The sequence below is a fragment of the Tupaia chinensis genome, unplaced genomic scaffold, assembly GCF_000334495.1.
Source record: "Tupaia chinensis unplaced genomic scaffold, TupChi_1.0 Scaffold143894_1, whole genome shotgun sequence".
Classification (NCBI taxonomy): Eukaryota; Metazoa; Chordata; class Mammalia; order Scandentia; family Tupaiidae; genus Tupaia; species Tupaia belangeri.
Window position 1 is genome coordinate 552,615 of NW_006203745.1, and position 27,259 is coordinate 579,873.

The 27,259-nt window shown below is 37.2% G+C and overlaps 1 protein-coding gene across 1 annotated transcript in view; it reads left to right on the forward strand.

Annotated features, from left to right (window-relative positions):
• The window catches only part of TMPRSS11A (transmembrane serine protease 11A), a 64,034-nt gene that overhangs the window by 36,012 nt on the left and 763 nt on the right, over positions 1 to 27,259 (forward strand). Inside the window, exons 5-9 of the mRNA XM_014582877.1 lie at positions 3,157 to 3,317; positions 8,951 to 8,989; positions 11,601 to 11,772; positions 17,322 to 17,581; positions 21,510 to 21,652. Of these exons, the coding sequence (XP_014438363.1) occupies positions 3,157 to 3,317; positions 8,951 to 8,989; positions 11,601 to 11,772; positions 17,322 to 17,581; positions 21,510 to 21,652 (775 nt within the window). The remainder of the gene's footprint in view (positions 1 to 3,156; positions 3,318 to 8,950; positions 8,990 to 11,600; positions 11,773 to 17,321; positions 17,582 to 21,509; positions 21,653 to 27,259) is intronic.

Consider the following 27,259-nt stretch of genomic DNA (forward strand, 5'->3'; position numbering starts at 1 on the left):
TTTCTCTGGTGAGTGCACACATCCTTTGGCAAAATAAAATAAAATAATATAGCATTTATGAATGCCTGCTAGTATTAAGGAAGTTCATAACTTGTTCCTTATCCCTTGGAACACATTTCCTGTTTTATATTTTTTTATGTTTTTCACAATATGATTAAGTTGTGTTGGGTGGTTGAAATTGTGCATATGGACTAAAACCAATTGCCTTTCTTCTCCTTTTTTGGTGATATAAGCTGAGAGATACAACTTTAACCTAATCCTCTCAACACCATCCCACTCTTTCTTCCTCCCTGATTTAGCAACTATAATTTAAGAATATTTGACTCTCTCCTAAATCTCTAGTGCCTCCTTGTTGTACCTTATAACCAAAGACCTACAGAGAAAGCTTAGACCTATAGTACCAGTATGTGGGCTGGGGAATCACCAGCAATTCACTACCAAAACATACCCAGAATTGTATGTGTTTTATCTTTATAACTTTGGGAGTAGCAGATCAGTATTTTTGCTTTACAGATTAGGAAACTGAAGATCACATTTGTTCAGTAACTTGTCTGAAGTTGTTTGGTTCATGAGAACAAAAGTCTCAAACACAGGACTAACCTACGGTTCTCTCGACCACCTCATCAAGACTCCCAATACAACCCATCTCTGTTCTTTATCTTTCCACTACTTCTCTATGGAGTTTAAGAGAGAAATCTTCTACTCAAGATACCTACACCAGCACATAATTACTTGAAGACAGTTAAAAAATGAGTGCCTCGGTACCCTTAAAACCCACTAAAACCACAATTCTGGAAGTGGAGGCCCCAGCATTTGTAATTTTTTTTAATTGAGCAAATGATTATGTTGCAATGTGAAGGTTGAGAAACCACAGGTCTAAATAATATCACTCCTATGACAAAAATTTATTGCTTTAACATTTAATGAAAGATTTATTCTTATTATAAAATAATTACTAACATTAGTTTCCTTCTTGTAATAACAGGTGGATGAAATATTTATAGATTCAGCATTGAACAAGCACTATATCAAGAACCAAGTAGTGAGACTGACGTATGTATGTTTGGGTAAAGGTGGACTCACAAGCACGGAGGGAAAAAGGATAAAGAAGACAGAGACCCTTATATACCGAGACCTTCATATATTTTGTCTCTAATAGTGGGGCTCTTGGCTAGGATTTTTCATAAACATTATCTCTAAAACAGTTTCAACATAAAGCGTTGGCCACCCTTTTGTAGATAGAAGATTCAGGGAGGGAAAATGATATTATTAAAGTTCCCCCAAATGACAATTGGCTCAAGTGACAGAACAAGGACTCAAGCCCTGTCAACTAATTATAAGGCCCAGAACCTACTAGAACCCATTGGCTTAGGAAAACCCAGGGGCATGTCATTAAATGCACCAAATTGTATTCTTTCAAATGACATGCCATTTCAAAAATAACAAAGCAAAATTAACTACAAATGGGATCATAAATTTTGTCTGTAATGAAGCCCTAGTGACAGGAAGCATGCCAAACAAAAAGATGTTCTGTTGTAATAAATTTTATGTTGTGTTAGAAGGGGAAGACTCCTATCAGTTGCACATTGCTCAGAGATTTCAATTGTGTCATTTTGAAAATCACATAGCAGAACAAGTATGTCATAAGTACGAACTCATGAACCTGTATGACTCATCTTTTTAAAGAAAAAGGAAAAAGGGACCAGCAGTTGGCGTAATGGCTATGTCACTTGGACTCCCACGTAGTCGACCACGGTTTGAGTCCTAGACCTGGTGGCTTAAACTCACGCTGAGCGCGTGTGTGTGCGTGCCCAAGATCCCGAGAGGAGAATGGAGGAGAAGGGATTACGGCATAGTCATTCCCCTGGGGGGTTGATTTCTCGCTTTCTGTCTCTCTGTCTCTCTCTGTCTTTCTGGCACGCGCACGTGCCCTATAGCAAAAACTTCTCAAAAAGAAAAAGGAAATATAATATATTCAGACAGATTTACTATTTTCAAATTCTGTTTGCCATACTATTCTAAAAACACCATCATCTTACAAACTCCTTTGTTTTTGTAACAATTATCTACATAGTTTTAGTGTAGATGCAAAAAAAATTATCTTTGGTAAACAAAGTTAATCTCTCTGATTTAAAAGAGAAAACTATTGATTATCTGTTTGCCTATTTAACATAAGATTCTGATTACTTACATTCTCATATTCCATAGACTAAATGAACCATAATAGATAAAGCGTCTCAGAACCTATAAGATTTTCTCATCTGTAGCCAAAAGATTAAGGAATATAGGCCTTTAGTGATTTTTTAGAGCTTGGATTTTTTTGTAATGTAAAAATAGGAGACATGGCAAATTAATATATAGTGGTTTAAATTTCTATAGAACCACCCTCTAATTGTTTGATTTTCCAATTTTAAGAATGTAAAAAGTTCACAGGTGAAGGGACTTGAAACTGTTTATTTGAAAAAAAGTTCAAAGAGCTGGGCATGTTGAATCTGGAGACGACTCTGGATTACAATATTGCTGCCTTCAATTATTTTATGAGGAAGAGGGAATTGATGTTTTATGTATGTTCCAACCGCTAGACATAAGCCTTATGGAATAGAAGATGTAGGTAGATATAATTCAATTTAAAATGAAAACTTCTGAAAATCAGAGCTGACCAAAGAGAAATTAGTATTTTTAGGGAAGTAAATTTCTTAAAAATCATTGTAAATCATTGTAATTTCTACACTGGGGTTAGAGAACCACTTGCCATGAATGTTCTAGAAGTGATTAAGTTACCAGATTTATGATCTATTGGCTAAAGAAGACGTGAAGGTTTCTTTCAACTTGAAGAGCTTGTGATTTCAATTAAGATTTTTTTTCCCTGAATTTCTGTATTACCCAACTGCTATTATAAGCCTTTAAGTTAATTGGGAAAGTGCATTCAAAGCATAATGCAGAACATAATGCACTCAAAATACATAATGCATATATAGATGAGATACTATATAATATGACCTTGGGCCAGAGAGTGACATATAGAAGAGTGTGAATATGAAAGGAGTCACCATTGACATTATTAGCAATTGAGGCCTAAGTTAGGGGGGAAAGATATGGAGAAAAAGTATAGGGCAATAACAAAAGTTATATGTACCTTTTTCTTGTGTGCTACAGTCCAGAGGAAGATGGTGTAAGAGCAGATATAATTATGGCGTTCCAGTTCCCCTCTACTGGGCAAAGGGCAGCAAGAGAGAAGAAAATCCATACCATCTTAAATCAGAAAATAAGGAGTACAAGAGCCTTGTCTATAAATGCTTCATCAGTCCAAGTTAATGGTAAGGAGGTACCTTCCTATGTGATATGAAGCTGTCTATTAGGTCCATGTTTTGTCTAATCTTAACTTATTTGCCATTATTTCTATTCCAAATAGCCAAAATTTAAATAGAAAAAGATTTCAAGTTAAAGAAGTAACATTTAAGGGTTTATTATGCTCTAATTAAAGCATGTCTAAAATCAGTTATCAAGTAGTTTTCCCAGTAGTACAGATGGGCACTTATCCACAAATAAAGACAAATATTTACCACTAACAGAGTGCTAATCTTATTCAGTCCCTGCCTTATGACTAAGCAAGTGAAAACACCAAGAGTTTGGTAACAGCTGTATTTCTGGGAGGGACCTTCCTAAAATACAAACTCATCTGCTTGCATTTGAAAAGTATGGATAGTTTCTATATATATGGTGTTATGAAATTTTGTTAGCTTTTATCCTATGGGAATTTGGGAAAAATGGTAAACTAGCTCTGGAGTCCCTAAAGTTACCTTATAAATAATGCTTATAAAAACAGCAATCACTAATTTAAAGCTAGCTTCATGGCGCAGTGATAATGTATTACTCAAGAAAAGTTGGATTCCACATGGTGTGATCCCAGGCCTGGTCAACCTGAAAATACCCTGGATATGTGCATGAGTGCTAATGATCCAAAGGGCTGTAGAACTGGAAGAAGAGTATTAAAGCATGATCAAAACCTGTGGAAAGGACTCATTTCTCTCTCTCCCTCTTTCTTTCTCATGTACACTCTCTATCATGAATTATAAGAAAAGAAATCACTAAACTTGAAAAAAATAACTGGAATATTTATATATTATTTCCTTTTTAATTCATCATTAGTGAATTATACCATTATCACTTCTCTAAGGCCCATCTCTATGCTCTTCATAAGTAACACCTAATTTACCTTCTATATTCCATTGAGGTAGGAAAATTCACCATTATAGATGTGAAAGCTAGACCCCCCAAAAGTTAAGGAACTTAATAATTAAAAGGAGTTGTGACTGGGGCCAGCCAGGTGGTGTAGTGATTAAGATGGCTGGATCCCACATAGCTGACTGTGTGGTTCAAATTTTGGAACTGGCAACTTGAGAAACACACCAGGCACATGTGCATGCGTGCCCAAAATCCCAAGAGGAGAGTGGAGGAAAGGGACTGTGGCATGGTGATCCCCACAGGGAGTGCTTTTTCACTTTCCCACATGCACTCTCTTCGTCTCTCACATGTGCAAGTGTATGTGCACTGTAGAAAAAAAAAAAAGCAACTAAAATTCAACCCAACATCTCTAATATCTTGAGAGGCACCATAAAAAAAAGTATTCTGTGATCAAATGTCTTAGAAATCCTATCTATGGGGACCAGCAGTTGGCATAGTGGCTGTTGCTAGACTCCCATGTAGTCGACTGCAGTTTGAGTCTCGGACTTTGTGGCTTAAACTCATGCCGGGCACGTGTGAATGCATGCCCAGAATCCTGAGAGGAAAATGGAGGAGATGGGATTGTGGCATGGCCATCTCCCCTGGTGGGTGATTTCTCGCTTTCTGTCTCTCTGTCTCTGTCTTTCTGCAAGCATATGCGCCCTATAGCAAAAAACCTCTCTGAAAAAAATAAGAAAGAAGTCCTATCTATGATGTTCATCTTTTGGAAATTCATCCCTGATATAAACAATGAAGACTCTGAGGAGTCCAGGTAGACAGAAACCTGATTACCCTTGTGCGCCACACTGCTTCCACAGCATCTACTTCCAGGAAATAAGTACAGATTTCCTCTACAAATTGTAAAAGATAGCAAATTTAAAAGAGTCCCAGAAGAGTCAGAGCAAATGACTTATATCAGACATGAAATAGGATGTTTTGCTCTTGTAAAGGTCTAGATGACTCTTCAAGAGAAAACCTGATCAGGAAATGAAAATCTGAGGTAATGGAATGGGAAGGAGTTTGCTGATGTGACAAAGAGTCAGCTACTTAGGGGATAAAGCTGTGGACCTCTCCCAACAGGTAGGGAGAAACCTGTCAAGTGATTAATCTACTTTCTTTGTTAAATGAGGAAGCAAATGAATTGAGGTTGTGAAATAGTGGCCATTCTGATAAGTTACATGATGTGTTCTATATAATATCCATTAACCAGTTGATTTGCCAGGAATTTAAAAGCTTGAATTATCTGAAACTAGACATGAAGCATGAAATGGTTACTGCCTGCCTTGCCTTTTTGTTTCTTACATGGTCAGCTTGTGAGCCTCAGTTTATTTTAATGATTGTAGTAGATTAAAAGACTGGATGTGCTGATGGAGAATCTGATTGGACAGTTATTTCAGTAATTCTAACACACTGAGTCACCCAAATAGTTGACCCATGTTTTGTCTCCCTTTTCTTATCTATAAGATTATAGTGTTAATAACTGTTCTTGTTGAAATCACAGAAATATTATGAGAATATACAAGAAAATAGAAAACAAAATGTTGCACACAGAGATTATTATTACCTAGAAACCTAGTAAATGGTGCATAGATTTTGGAAATCTGAAAGCATTTATGTAAGTGATTGACTAATAGTAGAAAGAGCTAGAAACCTTGAAGGCTTCCAAATTTCCACTTTTTTAAAGCAGTGTTTACTAACACTTAGGAAAGGCCCATCTAGTGGAAAGCAAAGTAGAGAGTCCTTAGGTATAAAACCATTACTCTCTAGGAACATTTAATTTTGGGACTTACACTGGCTGGAGAGTGGCACAATGGGAAAGCATGATGCTTTGCAAGGCTATCTCACATGGGAAGGCTCCTAGGATGAGTCTAGAGACCTCCATGAGTATACCAGGCATGTGCTTGCCCATGGTTTTGGGCTGGTTGAGGGATGGGAGTAGAGAGATGCATTGGGATCCTGCTGAGGGTGCTGTCTTTCTCTTTCTCTCTTTCTTGTGCTTGCATATAGGAGACATAAGTAAATCAGCTTTTTTGTTAAAGAATGATTTTTTTCACTTAATTTTATATATTCATTCATTTATTTTAATTTTACCAGAGAGAGACAGAGAGAGAGAGAGAGAGAGAGAACATGAGAAAGAAAGCCACCAGGTCTGGGACTCGAACCATGGTTGGCCATGTGGGAGTGTCCAGCTCCTTAACCACCATGCCACTTACTGGACTCCAGTAAATAAGCTTTTTAAAAGGGACAAAATAAATAATGAAAAGGTGAAATAAATATTTAAAAATTAGGCAATCATTGTCTTGTTAATATTATTTCCTTAAAATTTTTTTAATCTAGTTTTAGTTTAGCAATAACCTTATAGCCCAAAATTTATCTATAAATTGTCAAGAATCTGATATTGCTTGGTTTGTGTGTGTGCATGCCCAAAATCCCAGGAAGAGAATGGAGGAGACCATTACCCCTGGGAGGTGATATCTTATTTCCCTCTCATTGTCTCTCAGTCAAGTGCACAAACCCTATGGCAAAAACCTTAAAAAAGAAAAAAGAAAAAAGAAAAAAGGAAAAAATCTTTTCTATGTTTTGTCTGAACAGTAACAGTGTGGTGTTAGTCCTCCACAATATGCAATGTATCAAAGCAAAGCTAAGGTCAACTTCTTCATTGCAGACACTAAGGCTGTGGTAAAGCAGCTTACTGCCTGCATGTCTGGTGACAGTTGCTCCATTTTTCATCTTAATACCTGAAACATGTAGAGCCCTGGACATAAACTGAATTTCTTCCAACTTGGAAGTATGCTTGGGGAGAGAAGAGGGTCATTTTCAAGACTAAAATGTTAATGTTTCTTTTTACTCCTATACTTGGAAAGTAGAACTAGTTGGTTAAAATCAGAAATCTTTAACTGCTAGTTACTTGTGTATTGGCAGTTTATCTTTAGGAATAATCATTGTTCCTAAAAATTCAATCCTTAAAAATTCAATTAGACTTACAACTATCTCTCTTACTCTGGCATTATTCTTGGAAATTGATGCTTGCATCTAGTTCAGACTAAGTTGACAAAATTTTAAGTGAAAAACACCAACATTATGTTAACACATTATTAAGGACAAATTAAATTGCTTTAAAAATAAAACAATAAATTGAATACCTTAAACTACATTTAACATAAAATTGAGTCCCTTCCATGGTATGAGCCCTGATAATCTGTTTTGAACAATTAATTCTTTGCCATACAATAATTTTAGGGTTCCCTTTAAGGGTATCTTTGGATTGGATATTTGCAAAAGGTCCGACTTCATAGAATTCATCATCATTTGTTTCCCACGTAGAATTTTAGAAAGTTATTTTCACAATAGGGAATAGTATGCTGAGAATAAGAATCTGAGAAACAAGGCACTGATATAAAACAGCTACATTCACCTGCTCACTAAGCCATTTTATCTTGAAAATCATCATACTTTTCATGAAACCTTCAAACTTAAGTTTACTTGTTGCCCAGCTTTATTAAGGAATAACCAACAACAAAAAAAACTATATATATGTGTGGTATACAAGATGATGGTTTGATACATGTATTTGAGTTTAAATGTTTGTGTTTCCTTAGTTAGTAAGCTTCCTGATTTTGTTTGAAATTTAGAGTTTAATCTTAGATTGTGTCCAGTAATTGGTATTTACCAATATTCAGCAGATGTTAGATTAGAATACACAATAGTTTATTCTTATAAAAAAGCATTTTGATCATTTAGGAACTGTGTTTTAGAAATATTGGGACCAGCAGGTGGCATGGTGCTAGACACTCCCACTTGGCTGACCACAGTTCGAGACCAGGACTTGTTGGCTTGTTTTCTCACTTTCCCTCTTTCTCTTTCTCTCTCTCTCTCTCTGAGTGTGTTTGTCTCTCTCTCTGGTCAAATGAAAACATAAATTAATAAATAAATGAAATTAAATAAATAATTCTTTTTTAAAAAGGAAATATTTTAAATATAGTACATGTGAGAATTTTCAGGGTTTTTTTAATCCTAAACCATTTGACCATATAAAAAAAGCTTGTGTGAAATCTTTTTTTCTTGTTGTTATTTATTTATTTATTTCCATGAGTGAGAAAGAAATAAAGAAAGAGCACCCCCAGTGTAGTCTCACTGCCACAATCCACCCAGCCTTAGCTGACCCCAGTTCATAGGCAAGCATATGGCCTGCATACTCAGAGGTCTCCAGACACAAACTCAGGACATTTCCATCTGGGTCAGCCTTGAGGAGTGTCATATTTTACTGCTGTACCACTATCCAGCCTCATTATGTGAAATCTTCAGTAAATCACAGAGATAAAAGCAAATATGTTCCAGTAGAGGCTGGGATTGAAGCCTGGACCCTCATCTCCCTGTTCCCCCTTTTCTCACTCTCCCATCACCTGTTGGAATCCAAAGAGGGTTTACTCTGCATAATTGGAAAACCACAGTCCTATATTAATACAAACTATTCGTGTGTTTTAACCACTCTGTATTTGTGCCTTACACCACTGCTTGAGATACCATCCATCTAGTGGGAGATGACCTATAAGTGTACAAAAATTGTACACATATGTTGTTACATCAGATAGCCATTCTTCTGACTGATCTATACACTTGACTGTTTAGAATCCATGTATGATCAGTACCCTCTGATAATTCTTGGTCATTGAGACAAACAGGGAGAATATAAAATTATCACTCTTTGTTCTATTTTGTTTTTCAGCATTGAGCTCATCCACAGGAAAGCTAACTATCCAAGCATGTAAGTCTAGTCAGCTCAAGTAAATAAGTAAAGTTTCCACATCAGAAAGGACATCTTCAAATACGAGCTCATAGTTTCTCAACTACATTGCACATTTCCTTTGGGAAAGAGAAAAATTGGACAATAGATATAAATACCTTTCTTTAAAAAAAATTCTAGGATTGATTTTTTAAGTCATGTTCAAGAAAACATTTTACATAGTAAAAATTCTGAGATGATTTGAAGAAAGTCTAAATTTCTGGTTTGGAATAAGTGGGTTTGCTTTTCTAATTTTTTAAATGCTACAAAACATGCTTTCTGCTGAGAAATACAACGATGAGAAAGTAATACATGGGAAGGAGGTGAACTTCATCATCTGTGAGTGACTTACCAAACATGTTTAATATACTCAACTTCATAGTTGGCAGTGGCTTTACTAACTCACTTCATATCACTATAGCCTGCATTTTGAAAGCTTTTACAAAAATGGTGACAAATTTGTGCAGTGGTGTTCATTAATTCACTTCTCTGTCTTGCAGATACTCTAAATATGTTTGTTTATTTATTCATTCATCCAACAAATATCTTTTAACATCCACTAAGTGGCAGAAAGTGTGCCAGAAGTTAGTATTATCATTGTGAATAGGACATGATCCCTACCCCAAAGCTAGAGTTAGAAGATAGAAGAAGACATAAATAAATCAAGATATATTAAAATAGTGTGGTATATGCGATGGCAGAGAAAGTGCCCAGTGCTACAGGAGTCAGTCAGAGAGTCAGCTCATCTGGTCTTGTAGGACCTGAGACAGAAGAGAGGAGAGGTCATGAATCAAGTGACACATAGAGTGAGTGTCCTGGGCAGTGGGAGTAATATAGAAAAATGGTTTTAGGCAAAATAGAAGATGGCCACTTCTTGTGAAAGAAAAAAAAATCTCAGTATGGCTGTGATATACAGAATAGGGAGCAGAAGGCATGGGAAAGGGATATAATTAATAATAATAAAAACAAGAACTACCCTGAAACACTTTTACTTTATTTGGAGGGCAATGAAGAGTCACTAAAGGGTTCACACATGTCAGAGAAAGATCATTTGAGTTGCCGTGCGAAAAACAGATTGGAGGGGCAAGACTAGAAGCAAGGAGATAAATTGGAAAGCTGTTAGTCCTTCAAATGATTAAAAAAAAAAAAACCCACGGTAGATTAAATTAGAATAATGGCATAATGGCAGACTGATGGAGATTTCATAAGTGGCTGGCCATAGTGGGAGTATAATAAATACCAGTAAAATAATTCTTTTTCTACTTTCTCTTTCTTTTTTTAAAAAAATAATTGTGTGTGTGTGTGTGTGTGTGTGTGTGTGTAAGCAAGCAAGAGCGAAAGAGAGAAAGTACCCTTGATAGGGTCTCACATACTTTATTAGCACCATACTCTAAATAGACTGAATTCTTAGCAAAAACTCTTAACAGAATGCATGTTTATTCCCAGGAGAAATGAACGTGGTGCTTATTTGGAAATATGGAACCCATAATCCTAAAGAGAGAGACTGGTCAGGGTATAGTAACCCACACATAATGTTAAGAACCACTCAAAAAAATAGCTGGAGGACTGGACAGTGGTATGGTAGTAAGATGTAAACCCCACCTGGTAGGGTCCCAGATTCACATCTAGAGACTTCCCTGAGTATGCTGGGCATGCATGCCCATGATCTAAGGCTGGCTAAGATTAAGAGTCAGAACTCTGTAGGGGGTGTGCTCTCTCTTATTCATGAAAGAAATAAAGGAATAAATGTTTTTTAAAAAAATCAAATGAACAACAACAACAAAAAAAAACAGATGGGCTAGCTCCATAGCCTGCTGGTTAAGGCAGTCAGATCCCATATGGCTGACCAAGTAGTTTAAGTTTTAGACCTAGTGGCTGAGAAAGCACCTGCATGCCAAAAATCCCAAAAGGACTGAGAGATGGAGAAGGGATCAAGGTGTGACCACTCCCCATGGGAGATGATTTCTCCTTTCCCCCTCTTTCTCTTTCTCTCTCTGACAAGTGTATGCATCATCTAGCAAAAGAGAAAAAAAGGTAAGAAAATTAGCTGAGAAAGGGGATTCTAACAAATAGGGAATTACTGGTTTGGTCAGGGGAACTGGTTCTACCTGTGTGGCCTTTGATGAGGGTAACACTGCTGGACTACCTAAAACAATCATCTTAGTAGGATATCCCTGGATATCTAGATAGTTAGCATTGAAAGTCCTCAGGGGTTATTTTACACTTTGTGGCATGTCAACCTTTCCTAGCTCAACATAATTTCAGCGGGTAACATAAGAAAAATTTCAGAAAATTTTTTAAAAATTTCATGGAAAAATGAAAGTATAATTTTATCTTATTGCAAAAAAATTTCAAAAGCTGTTCACTTTTTATAAATATTTTCCATGAACTTTTTGAAGACCATATATCCATGTCCATGAAGTTGGGGAGTGAACAAAACATCAACATATCAGGAAATAAAGGAAATGGATAGTGATATAGCACATGCTTATATAATGTAAGTAACAGTAGGACAGCGCAGTTCTCTATTAGGTTCTCTGTATCAAACATTAGAGAGATATTTCTTATAACTTAATGACCTCATCTCTTTCAGGTTGTGGTAAACGAGTTGTTCCACTAATAGTCAACAGAATAATGTCTGGAGTCATCGCAGCCAAGGCTGCCTGGCCTTGGCAAGCTTCCCTTCAGCGTGATAATGTCCATCAGTGTGGGGGCACCTTGATTAGTAACACGTGGCTGGTCACTGCAGCGCACTGTTTTAAAAAGTAAGTTATTCATTGTAAGTTTAAAAAATCACTTAATTTTACCATGTTCTTCAATGACCCAGATATACTAGAGTAAAATAAGAAAAACTGCCTTCAAGTTCTTTTCTAAAATAATGTTACATTTGCATACTTGGAAAGTTGAAAATAGAGGGAGTCATAATCATTACTCTAGCAGTTGTCAATCAAGTTCTCAGAGTTTTAAATAAAGAAACTATGTAAGGAAGCAGAAGTCATCATAACAACATTTCCTAATAACATATCAAATTAATCCCCACTCGAACAATATTCTCCACTTAATACCAGTGTCTGTTTCTGCCAAATGTTTGTATCAGACTCATGCTGATCATAGCTAATAAAATTGACTATGAAGTGAAAAATGCAATCTTCAACAGATGCAGGAAGTTGGATACTGTGATGATAGAGAACTGCTCAAATCAAATTTACAGCACAGACCTATGAAGATCTGACGGAATTAAAGCATGGTCACAACCAATAAGAGAAACTGTGTAATAAGGATAGGCACACTTCAAAAGAGACCCCTTTGAGTATCTAAGAGTTAGCGGACCCATGACCACCTTCTTATCACAGAGTACCTCTTGATAATAATGCTCCAAGGATCAATCTGAAGTGAAAAACAGCACATTGTACTGCACAACAATTTTTTCAAATTAACAATTAGTATTTCTTTATTCATGGTGAGTACTGTTGTATAATTTAGATTTTATTAAATATCAGTTAAAATAACTTGCTTTTTTCCCATAATTTTTAGTTTTACTTTTTATCATAATACCAGTTAGATATTTTTATCACTCTTACATTTTACAATTAAAATTTTAACTTCTAAGTAGTTTTACTTTATGGCCTTTCTCCTATATTATACCAATTATTTTGGCAATAACAAGGGCTTCCTGAATATCTCTATGAAACAGGTGGCAGCACGATTTAGTGGGAAAAATATGTCCTAGCCAGCAGAAGAGCAGGGTCAAATGTCTGCAACCTTGGGCAAATCATTGAATTTTAGTATTAGGAAAGAGACAAACTAGATCTTGTCACATTTCTTTTGATGCATAAATTCTGACTTTTATTGCCATAATAAATTCCATCTACCTAAGAATATAATCTTAAAAAAAAAGAATATAATCTTTATAGAGATCTTTTTTTATAATTTTTTAAATTTAACTTTATTTATTTATTTATTTTAATTTGACCAGAGAGGGACAGAGTGAGAGAGAGAGACAGAGAAAGTGAGAAAATAAGCCGCCAGGTCCAGGACTAGAACAGCAGTCAAACATGTGGGAGTTCAGTGCCCTTAACCACCAGGCTACATGCTGACCCCATATAGAGATCCTTAACTTTCTACAGAATGTGTGTATGTGTGTGTGTGTGTGTGTGTGTGTGTGTGTGTGTAGTCTACATCACAAAGAATCTATATATTGGGTTGTCAGGAAAGTCATGATGCATTTTTGCAAGAAAAATGTTTTTCCATGCAAAAATGCATCATGACTTTCCTTAACAACCTAATATAATATGTTCCTAATATTCAAAAGACAGGAGAGCTCAATAAGCTAATATACAATACAAGTAGAAATAACTCATGCAGCTTAGTTTTGAAATGAATTCCTCAAACTAGTGGCTCACTGACTTTGCCAATGTTATTCAGATGTGATAGATAGTCCTATTTTTTGCAAGTATCTTTATAACATCGAATACCAAATCCTTTCTGTAATAACTTCTATCACCCATGTTTATTGTTCTATTTGGAAAAATAGGGACCAACTTTATTTCTTCATACAAATAACAGTAGATTCTTGGTTTCTGTTTTGCAGATCAAACATAAAATGAGTGAGAATTTCCAAATCATATGTAAAAATAGTATCATTACTTTATGTTCACAGTACCAACTTCTAAATGCCTTACCATATTGGTTCTTCTCTGAGTGCTCTAGTTTTCCCTTAAAATATACCTCAGAGAACTAAAACACACCAAGATAGATAGTAGGCTTAACATTATACTTAACAAAGTAAAATACAAAGGCTTCTGGAAAAGAAAATAATAGAAATTAGAATGCAAGGAAAACAGGTAGCTTAGTAACTAATCAGATCTACCAAAACATGATGATTAAGAATATCTGTTGAGGGACCAGCAGATAGCATAATTGTATGTCACTGGTCTCCCTCATGGCTGACCACAGTTCAAGTTCCAGACTCGGCGACTTCAAACTCATGCCAAGAGCATGTGCATGCATGCTCACAATCTCAAGAGAATGGAGGAGGGACCAGCAGTTAGCGTAATGACTATGTTGCTGGACTCCCACGTAGTTGACCGCGGTTTGAATCCCGGACCTGGTGGCTTAAACTCACGCCGGGTGCGTGTGCGTGCGTGCCCAAGATCCCGAGAGGAGAATGGAGGAGAAGGGATTGCTGTGTGGCCATCCCCCCTGGGGGGTGATTTCCTGCTTTCTGTCTCTCTGTCTCTCTCTGTCTCTGGCGAGCGCACGCACCCTATAGCAAAAATCTCTCCAAAAAAAAAAAAAGAGAATGGAGGAGAAGGTACAGCGTGGCAATCTACCCGGGGGGTGATTGCTCGCTTTCTATCTCTCTCTCTCTGGTGAGCACATGCAACCTATAGGGAAAAAAAAAAGAAGAAGAAGAAGAATGTCTGTTGAAATATTAAAGATGTTTTATGGCCCTACCAAAGATATCTAACCACTGCCATACCCTAGACTGTATATTTTCTAGAGCAGATGATGTGGAAGTTAGGTGCATCAAAGTAACTGATGACACAAGGCTGGGAGGGAAATGGATGTATTGATAAGAAAAACAAAATTTTAAAGAATCTTAATTATCTTAGGGCAACAATCAAGAATTAAATGATTAATTTTATCAGATATAAATGTAAGGCTCTAACTTGGGTCTGAACTAAAATAATAATAATTATAAACCTATGTATATCAGCAGAGAAAGCAGAAGTGTGTTTTAACATGTGAAAATAAGTTTTGTCAGAAGATATCTCACTTTGATTAAGTTGTCCCCAAATCTATATTGTGATTTAGATTGCATTAAAGAAATACAGAACCCAGGATTAATGAGATGTGAGACTGCCAAATCCTGCCTGGGATAGTGAATTTTTGTTATGAACAACACATTTAAAGAGAAGCTGACAAAATAAAATGCTTTCAGAGTAGAACCTTGGAACTAAAAGAAGGGTCTAGTAGAGGCTATAGCCTTGCCTCTCAAAGTATGGTCCACAGACAGCAACATTCACATCACCAGGAATTTGTTAGAAATGCAGGAATCTAAAGTCCTATCCCAGACCTACAGAAACAGGAGCAGCATTTTAATACAATCCTCTAATTATCTGAGAAATTTAGACAAACTTTTATACTGAGAAATGATGGCAGTATTAATATACCTGAAGTACTCTCATGGGGAAGTGAAATAGGGAGTCAAGAAAAACTTGCCAATAAGCAGCACTGCTTCAGCATAAAAGGAATTCCAAAATGAGGAAAAGGACTGTGGACCAGCTCCTTAGCAAAATGGGTAAGCCCTGTGCAAAGCAAGTCAGATCTCACGTGGCTACTCTGGTTTGAATCTTAGCACTGGTTTCTCAAAAAAACATGCTGGGTGCATGTGTGTGTACAAAAAATTCTGGCAGAATAAAAGAATGGAGGACAATGGATTGCAGTATGACCATGCCCCACTGGAGGATTCTCGCTCTCTTTCTCTCTCTATCCTCTCTTAAGCATGTACACCCTCTGGGAATAAAAACAAACAAACAAACAAACAAACAAACAAACAAAACAAGACAAAAAAGAAAAGGCACTCTAAGGCAAAGGACCCCCCCCTTAAAAAAAAATCTTCAGAAGGGTTCAAGAACAGTCAATCACCACTTGGAAGCATTTTGTTTGTTTGTTTATTTGTTTGTTTTAATTTTGCTAGAGGGCATATGCACCTACAAGAGAGTGAGAGAGAAAAAGGAAGAGGGTGAGAGGGAAAAAGTGAGAAAGCCCTCCCTATGGAGAATGGTCACACCACCATTCCTTCTCCATGTCTTGCTCCTCTCAGGACTTTGGGCACACACGCACACCACCTAGAATGTTTTTCAAGTCACTGGGTCTGGAATGGGAACCGCACAGTTGACCATGTGGGATCCAGCTGCCTTACCCACTACATCATGAGCAGACCCAGAGAGCATTTTTATAACACATTACATCGATTATTAAGCTCTGCTAGGTTTACAAACATTTGGTTGGGGACTTAAGATTTGTGTTGTATAATTCTTCCTTCCACTCTACTTGATTAGCACTGCTACATAAGCCCTTTTTTAGTGAGAGAGATAGAAAAGTTAAGAAACTTGTACCAGGTCACAATGTTATGAGATTGTGGAGTTGGAAACAAGCATGTGTTTTTTTCATGCCTAATCCCTCCTTCAATGGATCAATGAAAGAACTAAATGATTTCTATGATCTTTCCTACCTTGAGATTGATTGATATTATCGTGGTCTAACATCAAGTTAACACTTAAGATACTTCATCACATGTTTGGTAACTTTTTATCTAATAATCAAGAAAATTCCTAGATACATTTTTTTTTTTCAGAGATGAGATGGCTCCCAGCTGAAGTTTCACCACTTTAAATTTTTATAATTTACTTTGGAATCTAAATTAGTATTGAGTTGTTAAAAAAGTCATGATGTATTTTTCTGTTTTTTTCTATGCAAAAATGCATCATGACTTTCTCAATGACCCAATATCTTATATTTATCACAATTAAATTTTATCTTATTGATTTGGTTCACGTTAAGATTTAAAAAGTTTTTTTTTCTTAATCTTGATTTAGCATCTCTTATGTCAGGTATTTCTGTCAGGTCTTTCATCTTCAAATGTAATAACATAACACAAGCTTTATTAAGTAATATCATGCCATTATTGTTTGAAAGTTCTAGAATAATCATTCCCATTTGAGTAAACAGAAGCCAAGGTCTGACTTTTACATTTCCAAATCCAGAAAACTTGATTTATCACCTAGGCATGATTAAGTTGAGGGAATAACTTGTGTCAATAAGACAACAGACTGATTTATAGAACAAAATGTTAACATAATAGCTATATGAATAGTTGTGTCCACAAAATTGTCATTTTTTTTCTTCTGACACAGAGAGACTGTGTCAGAAGCTCTTCACATCACAATCCATACCCAGCCTCAGCAGGACAGGATCATGAGCATGTGCACACATCTGGGGTACACAGGGGACCCTCAGGATACAAACTGGGACCTTCCCATGTGGCATCTGCACCACAGAGCCTTGTATTGCTGCTCCCCATCACAACTAGTCCAAAGAAATCTTTATTTAATTTTTCTCAATTATACTATTTTTACACATTGAAATCTTGCAAAAATAAAATATACGTACCTTACTATGACCTAAAAGACACTCTAAACTCTCATCTCTGTATTTTCATGATGTATTTTTTCTCTTTTATTAGCCTGAATATAGTTCATATATTGTATGCAGTTCATATATTCTGCTCATTTCTAACTTATTCTAGAAGTGCAAATCCACGTGAATGGACTGTTAGTTTTGGGAACAAAATCAACCCTCCCTTAATGAAAAGAAATATCAAAAGAATCATTGTCCACGAGAAATATCACTCCCCAGCAAGAGAGTACGACATTGCTGTCGTGCAGTTTTCTCCCAGAGTCACCTTTTCAGATGACATACGCCGAATTTGTTTGCCAGAAGCTTCTGCATCCTTCCAATCGAATGCAACTGTCTACATCACAGGATTTGGAGCACTTTTCTATGGTGGTAGGTATCTTTAAAAAATTAATAGAGCCCTAAGCCCTATCTAGGGTGATGTAATTTTAAGTGATTTTTAAATTTCTTCCATGAACAGCAGGGAGAAAGTCTGTCATCCCCAACATGTCTTCACTCCCCTCATCCTCAGCAGCAGGACCATGGGCTTGCACGAGCACCTCCACATGCACAGGGAGGCCTGGGGACACACATCAGGGACCATCGCATGTGGCTGCAGTAGCACAGGGCACTGTGTTGCTGCTGTGTCACGGTAGCAGGCCTTGGGCAGTGTGATTTAATCAATGTTATCCTGCTGGCCATTTCCACAGGCTTGGTTGGATTCGTTAGGGCTCTTATTTTGCAGGTGATAGAATCTCAACATAAATTACCCAAAGCAGAAACAAAAACAATACAAAGTCTAGTTTGGAAGTCAAGAGATTTAGTCAAGTCTGGGTTCAGACACAGATAGGTTCAGAAGTTCTTATGTCATTAGGTTGTGAATCTTGTGAATCTCTGAATCTCTATTTCCGTGCCTGCTTTTCCCTGGGTCAGCTTGTTTCAGAAGGACTCTAGCGCCACCTAGTGGCAAAGGTGACCAGTAGCAGCTCAACGTTTACCTTTTCCTCACCCAGTAAAGAGAGGGAAAAATCATGTTCCTTTCTTTGTCAAGAATCCGCATTCATCCTAGCTTGTGTCCAGAAACACTTGATTAATTGACTGGCTGATTTTAATACTCTTAGGTCTATCCAGCAAAATTTGCTTCAGAACTGAAGAGGTTAAGAGTGATCAAATATAAGAACAGTGTAGAGATAAATTGTCAAAGCATTTCGCCCTCTCCAAAATGATTCAGCTTGGGACTGGCCCTGTAGCCTAGTGCTTGAGGTGCTGGAAACTGCAGGGTAGACTACACAGTTCAAATCACAGACCTGACAGCTAGTGAGACCTGAGGCCTGCATGTGGGTGCCTGCCCAGAACCCTGACAAGAGAGAGAAATGGAGAAGAGATTGTGGTGGGACCACACTCCACTAGGGGTGATTTTCCCCCCTCTCTTGTCTCTCTGTCCCTCTCTGGCTAGCACATGTGCCCTCTGGCAATTAAAAAAAATGATAAAATGATTCGACTTCGTATCTTAACTTAGTGTCCTAAGAAATAATAATGATGTCGTTATTGAATGTTTTAGGCACTTTCGGTCAGACATGGTCTGTATTCTAAGACATAGTCCACATACATACTTATCACAACAGCTAGCAGATTTCTTTAATTCTGCATTGACAAGATGAAAGGGGCTTTCTGCAAATGACAAAATTCATTCACAGAACACTATACAATTTATTTACATACAACTAAAAGAATGAACTGTTAATTCTTAGTCACTGCCAAGGAGTCAGAAATAAATTTCCACTAGTGAGGAATAGACTTTATGGTCTCTCTATTTTCTCCACAAACCAGTTGTTCATGTCGTTTGGTTCCACCTTAGACAAGTTGAGGTCTGATTTAATTTCTTTGTTTTTTTTTGTTTTGTTTCTAGGTTTTTGCCATAGGGCATTTGTGATCACTGGAGAGAGACAGAGTGAGGAAAAGTGAGAAATCACCTGCCAGAGAGAATGGCCATGCCACAATCCACTCTCCTCCATTTTCCTCCTGGGATTTTGGGCACATGTGCACATGAACCTGGCATTATTTTCAAGCCACCAGGTCCGGAACTCGAACCATGGTTAGCCTTGTGGAAGTCCAGTGCCTTAACCACTATGCCACCTGCTGGCTCCCTGAGTTGTTTCTTTAAGGTCATATTATAAATCACAGAAAACATTGCCCCTAGTTTATTAACACCAGTAGAGTAGAATTGCACAACTGACACCTCCCTATATCTGTGCTCTCTGATGGGTTTTCTCTTAAGATAAGGTTTCTAGTCTCTGCTGCATAATGATAGGAGAACCATCGTAAATCCCCTATAGCTTGGTGGAATCATCTTGTGCCAGGAGTTTAAGATTGGCACAGAAACATACTTGCCAAATACTCTGTAAGTAGAAACAGAATCTGAAATTATAGAATACTCTAGCCAACGAAACAGAACATATCCAGGTCCATCAAACAAACCTTAACAAATTTAAAAGGAGTGAAATCATATAGTTCCCTGACTATAATGGAATCAAATGAGAAAGCAGTAACAAAAATATCCAAATGCTTACACATTAAATAGCAAGTATCTATATAAAGAGCTGTCTAAGAAAATATTAAAAATGCATAGAACTGAATGAAAAAAATCCAAAACCTAATATGCAGGCTATAGCTAAAATACTGTAAAAAAGGAAATGTATAGCAAATAGATACAGTAAAAAAGAAGAAAGATCTCAATAACCTAAGTTTCCACCTCAAGAAACTAGAAGAGAAAACTAAAACTAAAACAAACAGAGAGAAGGAAATAACAAAAAGTAGCAATGAACGAAGTTTAAAGTGAGAAAGCAGTGGAGAAATTACTAAAACAAAAAGTTGTTTCTTAGGGACCAGCAGGTGACATGACGGTTAAAGTGCTGGGCTCCCACATGGCAAACCACAGTTCGAGTTCTGGACCTGGTGGTTTGAAACACCCCAGGCACATGTGTGTGCATGCCTGAAATCCCAGGAGCAGAATGGAGAAGGGATTGTGGTGTGGTCATCCTCCTGGAGGGGTGATTTTGTTTCACTTTCTCTCACTGTCTCTCTGGCAAGTGCATGTTCCCTATGGAAAAAAACTTAAAAAAGAAAGTTGTTTCTTTGATAAAATCAACACTTGGTGAGAAATGTCATTGAGCAGTCTTACAGTAGTTGAGATATAGTTCAGTGATGTACAGAATTTGTGGGTTATGCTTTTGATCACTTGTAACACATTTTTACCAGTTAGTTCATTGAAAAAGTGGTGAATCTACCTTGTCATCTACATTATAGATTGTCAGTTTTACCTTCCTTCCTAGCACTGGACACGAATTATCTTAATTGATATTATGTTACAAAAAATTACACCAATTATATATATTTTTTAAAAAACAGAATTACACAAAAAATATCACCTAATATATTTCTGAGTTTTACACATACTGTCTGAGGAGTTCTAAAAACATGTTTGCAAGTGCTTCTCCAGAAATAAGTCCTGAATTGGTATCCTAAAGAAATTGGTATCTGTATTATTATAGTTGTCTATGACTATGCAACAAATGATCACAAACCTAACAACTTAAACAATACCTATTTATTAAGGTTTCCGTGAGTCATAAATTCATACATCACTTAGGTGGGTCCTCTTCTCAGGGCTTCACAAAACTGCATGGTCTCATCTGCAGCTTACAAGTCTCTTCCAGATTCTGTTTCTTGCAGCTGTGGAACTCAGCTTGCTTCTTCAATACCATTAGGAAAATGTCTTGAAACAGGAAAACTCTAAGACCTACAAGGACTCACTTGATCAGCTCAGGTCCACCTTGGGTAATCTTTTGGAAGAACTTAAAGTCAAATTTATTAGGGATCTTAGTTACGTGTGCAAAAGGACAAAATAAATAGATAGTAGTATAATAATTTGATCAAGCCAAGAGGGAAAACCATTGAGGCATGCAAAGTTTTAGGAAGGATCCTGGAATCCACAAATATACAAACTTCATAGCAAATGGAATGTCTTCCTTAAATACAAAAACTGATTATTTTAAAAGTAAAGGTATAAAAATTTTCCAGAAAAATAAGCCAAATGGTTTTCTTGCTTATAGACGTATTTATGAAAATGTGAATGGACATGAATTATCATTAAATGTGCCAGGTTTTAGCCCAAAATTCTTTTCTCTAAAAACTGCTAATATTAACCTCATTCTCTATTGACATTTTTAGTAGATAAAGATTTTTAGAAGACTGCTCACTTTACTCCAGCTGAGGACACTGACTGGTTTTAAATACTAAAATTACTTTTTTTTCTCTTAAGGTGAATCACAAAATGATCTTCGAGAAGCCAGACTGAAAATGATAAGTAATGAAGTGTGCAAGCAACCGCAGGTGTATGGCAATGACATAAAATTTGGAATGTTTTGTGCTGGATATCTGGAAGGAATTTATGATGCCTGCAGGGTAGGTTGGAGAGATACTGATATCACTAACTCTAAAATTTTTTTTATCTAATCCAGGAGATTACTATGTTCTTTATATTAGTACAAAATACAAATATCATGTCAGCCCAAAAAACATTCTAAATGCAAACTTCACAATACAAACATATTTTATATGTTTTATTTAGAAAAAATGAAATAAGCAAAGAGTTTCTTTGATGCTATCAAATAAACTAGCCAAAGCAGGGTCTCTTTCCTCAAAGGGCTCACATTCTAGAAAGGATGTATGATGACCTAGGATGTGCTAATATAAATGATATGAAGAAGAGGAACTATTTTTTTTCCTTAAAGGGAATATTTTGAAAAAGAATTTCAGAGAGATGATATTTAAATACATCCTGAAGAGGAAACAGCAGTTACAAAATTTAAAAAGACTATTGTAGGAAACAGAAAAAACAGAGCCAAAATTTATGAAGGTGTGAAATGCCAATTCATATTTGAGAGAACCCCAAGTGACCTGTTGGATCTCAGTATAAGGCGCATGAGAAGTAGTTAATACTGAGAAGGTGGATTAAGCCATATTGTGAATACATGAGTGCCTTTTCAATGCCCTCCACTATCTTCCAGCATCTACTCAGCATGCATATTTTCTGCTAAAGGTATGGATGTGTTTCTTCCCAGAAGCACTTACTTTTTAAGTTAATATTCTTGGAAACTCCAAGGAGGTAACTACATGGTGAAGTAATGAGTGGTATTGATGTCAGGAGGCAGAAAGCCTGCCCAGAGTTCCACAGACTATACAACATGGATAACCTCTGTCAGAAAAGGAACAAGTTTTGTATAAACAGCATATAGGTTGGGCAAGAGCAGTATCTGGTACACACCTAGCCTCACTTGCCAGGAATGTGGAAGGAGGCAGCCGGCACTCAGGGACTCCAGCAAGAGGTCCATGCCATGGAAAACAAGTGGAAGGCAGCAACAGGTGTCCTGCAGAAATAGGACATGGGACTCCAGACAAACAGTGAGATTAGTGATGGGCCTGATGAGAGACTGGTGGTGAGAGAGAGACTTCACTGGATTGGAGAACATAGGTAAAATTCTGGCCTGATTGTGTAAGCAAGTAATAAGGTAAAGCTCTTATCATAGAAAAGTAGGGGCTGTTACCAGGGAAGTAATTGATGAAAGGATCCAACTCAAGAATGTAGTGATTACAATTGTACATAGTAAGGGACTTCGTCTGTCTGATAAAACAGAAGCCAAGCACCAACATCAGCTTGACTCTCTCAGAGTTATCAAATATTGATCTGGAACTCAATAAATCCCCTCTGCTATATACAAAACTGGTGCCAAGTTCTCCTTTGGAAGGAAAAAAGAGACAATCCTTAGTTTTTCAACAAGAGGTCTAGCTAGGCAAGACCAAAACACAATGGTAAGAGGATCGGAATTGCTGATATGAAAGCTAGAAATGAAAGGCTTTGACAACTTAGTCCAGATTTGTGATTCTGCTACTATTTGTGGTTCAGTCAGGAGTTTGAAAAACATATTTCCATTTGTAAGCTACATTGACTAGAGACTCTTCCAAGATGACACACAAAGTCATTTCAGAAAACAGTAAGTAGGTTTTAGCTACAATTTTCTAGAGAACACATCATTTAAATTCAGGAAGTTAGGAATATAGCATATGGGAAAATTGGTTCAAAATCACCCCCAGTTATTGTTTTATTCATTCCAGTCTATTCGTCCGAAAAATGGTTAAGTTCCCTACTATGTCCCCTATGCTATACCAGGTATGAGCAAATTATGAGCTCATGGAGCCTGAACTCCAGGGAACTGACTGTCTCATGGACCAGATTTGCATTCATCAAAAATTATGCTATAATGGAACAAAGACAACTGATAAAGAATGCTTGGCAGGCAGGACCAGCAGTTAGCGTAATGGCTATGTTGCTGGACTCCCACTTAGTCGACCGCGGTTCGCGTCCCAGACCTGGTGGCTTAAAACTCACACCGGGCGCATGTGTGTGTATGCCCAAGATCCCAAGAGGAGAATGGAGGAGAAGGGATTGCGGTGTGGCCATCCCCCCTGGGGAGGGTGTGATTTCTCGCTTTCTGTCTCTCTGTCTCTCTCTGTCTGTCTGGCGAGCGCATGCGCCCTATGGTGGAAACCGCTCCAAAAAATAAAAAAGAAAAAAAAAGAATGCTTGGCAGGAAAAAGTTGTAGCTCTATGAGTATATATGGCATAACTGGCAGGCGTGGAGATAGAAGGTGCTTAGAGTTGAGATAGTACTGAGAAGAAGAATTCATTAGGAAGACCGCAAATGATGATGAGGGCAGGGTTAATTCTAGGAACTGAAAGACCATGTTTTGAAGATGTCTTTTTAAAAAAACACTTTTTACTTAAAGGAAAAGGAGAAAATGTCATAATCTTTATGTTTTCTAAGCTAATTTTATCAGCATTTCAGCATCACATTATCTCAAAAACTTTATTTACTTACTTTTAGGTTTTTGCCATAGGGTGCATACACCCACCAGAGAGACAGAGAGACAGAGAGAGAGGGAATATGAGAAATCATCCCCCATGAGGATGACCACACCATGGTCCCTTCCCTTCCATTCTCTTCTTGAGATTCTGGGCACTCATACATGCACTCAACGTGTTTTTTAAGATGCCAGGTCTGGGACTCAAACAACGAAGTTGACCACATGGTATCTACCACCTTAACCATCATGCCATTTTCTGATCCTCAAAGACTCTATTAAACAGATTTCCAAGACTCTATTAACAGGTGACCAGAGGGAGGCAGGAGCTACCCATCCTTTATTGCTAAAATGAATGTCAAGAAACCATGCTGCTATTAGAGGACACTTAAAGAAAAATCAATTTCTAAAACATAAACCAGATCCATGAGAATCTAAAAAGAAAAAAAAAATCTATGTACAGTGCAGTAAACATTCATGGTCATGATGAAAGCCCAAAATAACATCTGAATGAACAAAGACTGAATTATATTTGGCATTATATAACCCCTAGCTGGATTGTAATGAGTTCTTATTTGGACATTAGACAAGTTCAACTTCTTGACTTCTTTTCTTTATAATATTGTCTCCTATGAGTGACTTTAGGTTAGTCAGAATTATTAAGTTTCATCATCACTCCTCTGTAAAATTTGTAGATTGAAACATCTCATTAAGCATAGAAATTTTACATTCTAACTCATCCCTGTTCTGTTTCCAAACCCACTATAAGAACTATAAGAAAAACCAAGGTAGAAAAACTATTTTGAAAAACTATTTGATATTATCTTTAATACACACACACACACACACACACACACACACACACATTGTATTTAAATTTTCAAAAGGTATTGACCAATAAGAACAAAGAGAAAAAGCTCAAAAAAGATTATGGGAACCAGCAGTTAGCGTAATGGCTATGTCTCTGGATTCCCACGTAGACCACCGCGGTTTGCGTCCCGGACCCGGTGGCTTAGAACTCACGCCGGGCGCGTGTGCGTGCGTGCCCAAGATCCCGAGAGGAGAATGGAGGAGAAGGGATTGCGGCGTGACCACTTCCCCTGGGGGGGGGTGATATCTCGCCTTTTGTCTCTATGTCTCTATGTCTCTCTCTGTCTGTCTGGCGAGTGCACGCGCCCTATAGTGAAAATCTGTCTCAAAATAAAAAAAAAAATTTAACAACATTTTAAAAGAAAGAATACAGAAATTTTAACTGACTTAGTGGAGAAGGGATTAAAATATAAATGTCTGGAGTAAAGAGGGGAAGAGGGGTATCTAATAGCAACTCTAAGTAAAGATCAACATTTTGACAGATCCGATAATGTGGAAGGTCGGGGATTAGGCATGAACTAGAAAGTGGGGGAAATGGATATAGACTTCACAGAGAATACTTGGAACCCCCAGTGCTGTTTTCCCTGCATAACCACTCCCTTCGCTTTTCTCCAATGTCACCTCCTCCCTTCAAACACATAAACTCAAGAGACAGATGATCTGTTTATCATAGCAGTATATTTGAGGCCTTCAAACTTACTGACACCAGACATACTAGAGAGCAGATGGGAGTCATGGGCTGAAGAGGCTGGGATTATATGAAAGCAGCCCTCAACTTCTTCCTGTGTCCTATTCTGAAACACTGTAAGCAGATTCCACTTCCTCAAACTTCTCCCAATCCAGGAGAATATAGGGTTCTTCTCTAATAAGCCCACCATCTAAAGAATAGCTCTACATAGTGATATTTGAGAAGTTCCTACTAAGACAAAGAACATCAGCCAAGAACCTCTTCTACCCACCCTACAAACAGGCACAGAGCTTCCAATCTGGTGTCTAGCACCTTACTCTAGAACTAATCGAAGAGCAAGAATCAACTCTAGGAATGAAGCAGTGATTAAGCTAATTTTAAAAATCCAGTGGAAAGAGTGGAAGATAAAATCAAGTAAATCTCTTAGAAAGAAGAAAAAGACAAAAAGAAGGAAAATACCAAGTTAGGAAAATTAAAACAGAAACTCAGGAAGTCCAACATCAAATGAATGGGAGTTCTGAAAACAGAAAATATTATATTATCAAAGGAATGATAAGGAAAATTCTTAGTATTTAAACTCATGTTCTTCTTACTGAAAAACGGGGGAGAGCAACAAGTGCTAGACACAATAAATAAATATTCTTTTGCAGGCACATCATAGAAAAATGTTAAGGCTAGCCAATGGTATGATTAAGGCACCTGGATTTCCCACGGCCTACTGCATGCTTTGAGTCTCAGACCCAGTAACTTGAAAAATAAGGCAGGCAATGTGTGCATGTGTGTCCAAAACCCCAAGAGAAGAATGGAAGAGAAGAGATTGCAACATGGTCATGCCCCCTGGGGGTTGCTTTCTCTGTGTCTTTCTCTCTCACATTCGCTCCCTCTCTCTGTTTCTCTCCAGAGAATGCTGTATATACCCTATAGCAAATTTTAAAAAGACAATGAAGGAAGAAAGAAAAATGTTAGAACCAGGGACAAGGAAAATAATCTTAAATCTGTTCTGGAAGAAATATCAGACCTACATAGAATTTTCCAACAATAACTCTAAAAAATAAAAGACAATGGAAAGTGTATTCAGATTTCAAATAGAAAATGATTCAACCTAGATTCCCCCCCCCATGTGAGTTAATTATCAAGTATGAGAGGAGAATAAAAAATTATAGACAAGTAATGACTCCAAAAAATGTAGTTCCCAGGCTCTCTTTCTTAGGAAATAACCCAAGAGGATATATGAGCAAAATGAGGGATTGAATCAAGAATTTGGAAGACGTGGTACCTAAAACATTGTGAATCCAACACACACACACACACAAATGGCGATGGGTAGTCTCAAGACCACAGCTCTTCCCAGGCTCAAAGGAACCAGTTCAAGTTAGAGCAGAAGAAAGGGAAGGGGCATGTATGTGTGTGTGAGAGAGAAACTGAGGAAAAAATAGCGTCTCAGTGTGTGTGTTGAAGATGTCCCTCTGTAAAAGAACTGACAAGTTGTCTGATGTCCTTCAGCACTGGTAACAATTGTTGCCAGACCTTGTTAGGTCTTTTGGAGTATTCAACATCTGGCACAAGTATGTAAAAAACTAGCTAAATGAGAA